The following is a 3,066-nucleotide window of genomic DNA, read 5'->3' as shown; positions in this document are numbered from 1 at the left end:
CCACTGCACTCCAGCCTGGATGACAGAGTGAAACTCCGCCTCAAAAAATATATATATTAACTTGGCGTATAATACTGTTAATTTTGCTATGTCCAATAAGACAAAAATTCAAAATATTGTGCAAAATTCTACTTACTAAATTTCTGCTGTAATTTTCTTTTGCTGCTGCTATGTGTGTGATATTTTCTCTGTAGATGAGTAAAAAGTCATCCCTGCCATTCACTAAGACGGTGAATATAGGCTGCTTATTGAAATGTATTTAGTCTTCATCTTGTTTTGTTATTCATTTTTCACCAACTGAAGTTAGTAAAATGTGAACTGTTCTGGCAGTTATTTCCAAAGCACTTTGCTAGAAATGATCTGCAATAGTCAATGCTACCAGTAATGTAACTTAAAATTCACCCCTTCCTAATTTTCCCTCATTTTCTTAGAAAAAAGCATCGAAGTTGCTGTTTGTTTCCTAGCTCCCACTAGTTATAACAGGATGATGGGAATATTTTTCCTAGAATATTCTTGCTAGAGTTTTTATTACAGCCATAGGAAAAAACAAAAAACAAAAAACAGACTTCAAAGGTATGAATATGGAAGCCAAGACATATTTCAGGCACAGGGCCCATAGGGATCTTCACAGTGTACTTTAACCTTAGTGATCTAAACCACTGGGTGTTGGGGTTTTTTATAATTCTACAATGCATGGTTTTTTCCAAGCCTTCTGAAAATAGTTTTAAATTCCCGTTTGTACAGTTTGTTTTTATGGACATAGGCAATAATGTTTGACTCAAAGAATTTGAGTTGCTAGAGATATAGAAAATAATGTTGAATTTAAGTATTTCTAGTACTGGAAATTAAGTAGATGGAAAACAGTGGAAGGGGATGTCATTATTAACTAAAAGATTAAAAGTTTTTAAAAAATAGTTTGTCCATTATTTTAAAAGTCTGTATATAAAACAAGTTAATGCTTGACCAGGTGAAATCCAACTTAAAAGCTTCTACAAATATATTCACATATATATTCAGTTTTAATTTTTTTTATGTTGCCTTTTAGATCTGGTGCTCCCTCTCCATTAAGTAAGGTAAGTTTGGTTTTCTGTTTAGGGGGTTCTTTGTTTTTCGCTTTTTACCGTTTTACCATCATAAAGTGTACAGTTCAGTGGCATTATGTACCTTTACACTGTTGTACAACCATCCCCACTATCCATTTCCAGAACTTCTTTTTATCTTTCAAAACTGTAACTATACCATTAAACAATAACTCCCCACCTCCCTCTCTCCCTGAGCGCCTGGTAACCACCATTCTACTTTCTGTCTCTATGAATTTGATTACTCTGGGAACCTCATGTATGTGAACTCATATAATATCTGTCCTTTGTTGGCTGGTTTATTTCACTTAGCATGTCTTCAAGGTTCAGCCATGTTGTACCATGTGCCTGAGTTTCTTCCCTTTTGAAGGCCGAATTATATTCCATTATATGTATATACCACACTTTATTCATGCATTCATCTGTCAGTAGATATTTGGTTTTTTATATCATTTAGGTTTATGAATAATGCCTCTGTGAATGTGGGTGTACAAATATCTATTTAAGTCCCTGATTTTGATTCTTTGGGGGTATATACCCAGAAGTGGGATTGCTAGGTCATATGGTAATTCCAATTTAAATTGTTTGAGGAAAGGTAAGTTACGTTTTTATGTATCCTCCTTTATATTTGTCTCTAAGTCCAATGTAGTATAGTATATGCAATTTAGTCCTTTGTTTGGACTAAATATTTTTAATGTTGGAGAGATTTTCATGTATTTATATTACAGCAGAAAACAAATGTTATCGGTAGAATGTTTTAATAGTTGTAAAAGATTTTTACATATTCTAAATCAGAGTCCTATGAGATGGGTAAGCATGTTTCAATGGTAGAGAAATCCATTGTAATGGGGTGTCTTTCCACAAATATGCCTTTTAGACAGTCTACTATAATAATTTAATAACTCATTTACCTCCTCATCTCTTTTTTACCATGTGGAAGGACAGGATTAGGGTTATTAGTGACAAGAGTATTTACTTCTATAGGTCTGTAGTTCACATTTACCATTGTATTCTTCAGACAAAAATGTAATAGATGTGTTTTTTCCTCTATGACAAATTTCCATTATATAATCGCTGTCATTACAGATATTCAAGGATATCATTATAGCTGCACTGGTGATCTCCAGACACCATGTATTATGCCAGTGATGGGTTGGCTGACTGCCTAAGATCCCCTCAGGGACCTTGAAACATCAGTCAAATAAAACAAACAAGTGAAAAGCTCCATTTATTCTGATATAAGGCCAGGTTTAAAACCATTATGTCTATGTGAAAAACTCCAATACGTAACTGCTGAGTAGAGTGTCATAAAATTGTGGCGGCCTTTGGGTTGGTCTGTTTCTACATTTTGGCCAAATTGAATTTTACTGACTTTTTCTTTTTGTAATAACAGATTATTTGGGTTCTGTTTTCCTCGCTCTTACATCTCCTCAGAGCTTGTTGTTCCAAGGCATTTTTAATGGGCTTCTGTAGAGTTTCATTTTTTGCATTTATGTTGATAATATTTATTGCTGTCATTAAGTTCTCAATGTTTCATCAATATCATTTTTCTAAACTTATTTACATGTATTGGCTTTTAAAAACCTTTTCTTAGAGGATTTCTCATTGTTCCCAATGGATGACATACAATTAGCTTTAACTAGTCCTTTCTCTTCCATTGATCATGTTTTGTATTCCATTTGGAAGATTTGGATTTTTGTTGAAGAGAGAGGTCTGAGTTGATATTTTCTGATCAGCAACATCCACACTGCTCATGTGTCCACCTTTCTTGAAGTGCTGAATGCTTGAAACTTGCATATCTATTGAATTTTGACTTTTGGATTAGTTATATTCTTCGACAAATATATTATTTAAGTCTGTAAATTTCTTATCTCCTCAGGGTTTTTTTTTCAAATTATTCTTTTTTTATTATTATTATACTTTAAGTTCTAGGGTACATGTGCATAACGTGCAGGTTTGTTACATATGTATACTTGTGCCATGTTGC

At 33.4% G+C, this 3,066-nt stretch overlaps 1 protein-coding gene across 1 annotated transcript in view; it reads left to right on the top strand.

Moving 5' to 3' along the window:
- Nucleotides 1-3,066, top strand: part of SNAP91 (synaptosomal-associated protein, 91kDa) — a 179,686-nt gene that overhangs the window by 112,586 nt on the left and 64,034 nt on the right. Inside the window, exon 12 of the mRNA XM_012001209.1 lies at nucleotides 1,046-1,073. Coding sequence (XP_011856599.1) covers nucleotides 1,046-1,073 — 28 coding nt within the window. The remainder of the gene's footprint in view (nucleotides 1-1,045; nucleotides 1,074-3,066) is intronic.

Source organism: Mandrillus leucophaeus, unplaced genomic scaffold (genome assembly GCF_000951045.1).
Source record: "Mandrillus leucophaeus isolate KB7577 unplaced genomic scaffold, Mleu.le_1.0 Scaffold652, whole genome shotgun sequence".
Classification (NCBI taxonomy): domain Eukaryota; kingdom Metazoa; phylum Chordata; class Mammalia; order Primates; family Cercopithecidae; genus Mandrillus; species Mandrillus leucophaeus.
This window is presented reverse-complemented; position numbering and strand designations above follow the sequence as displayed.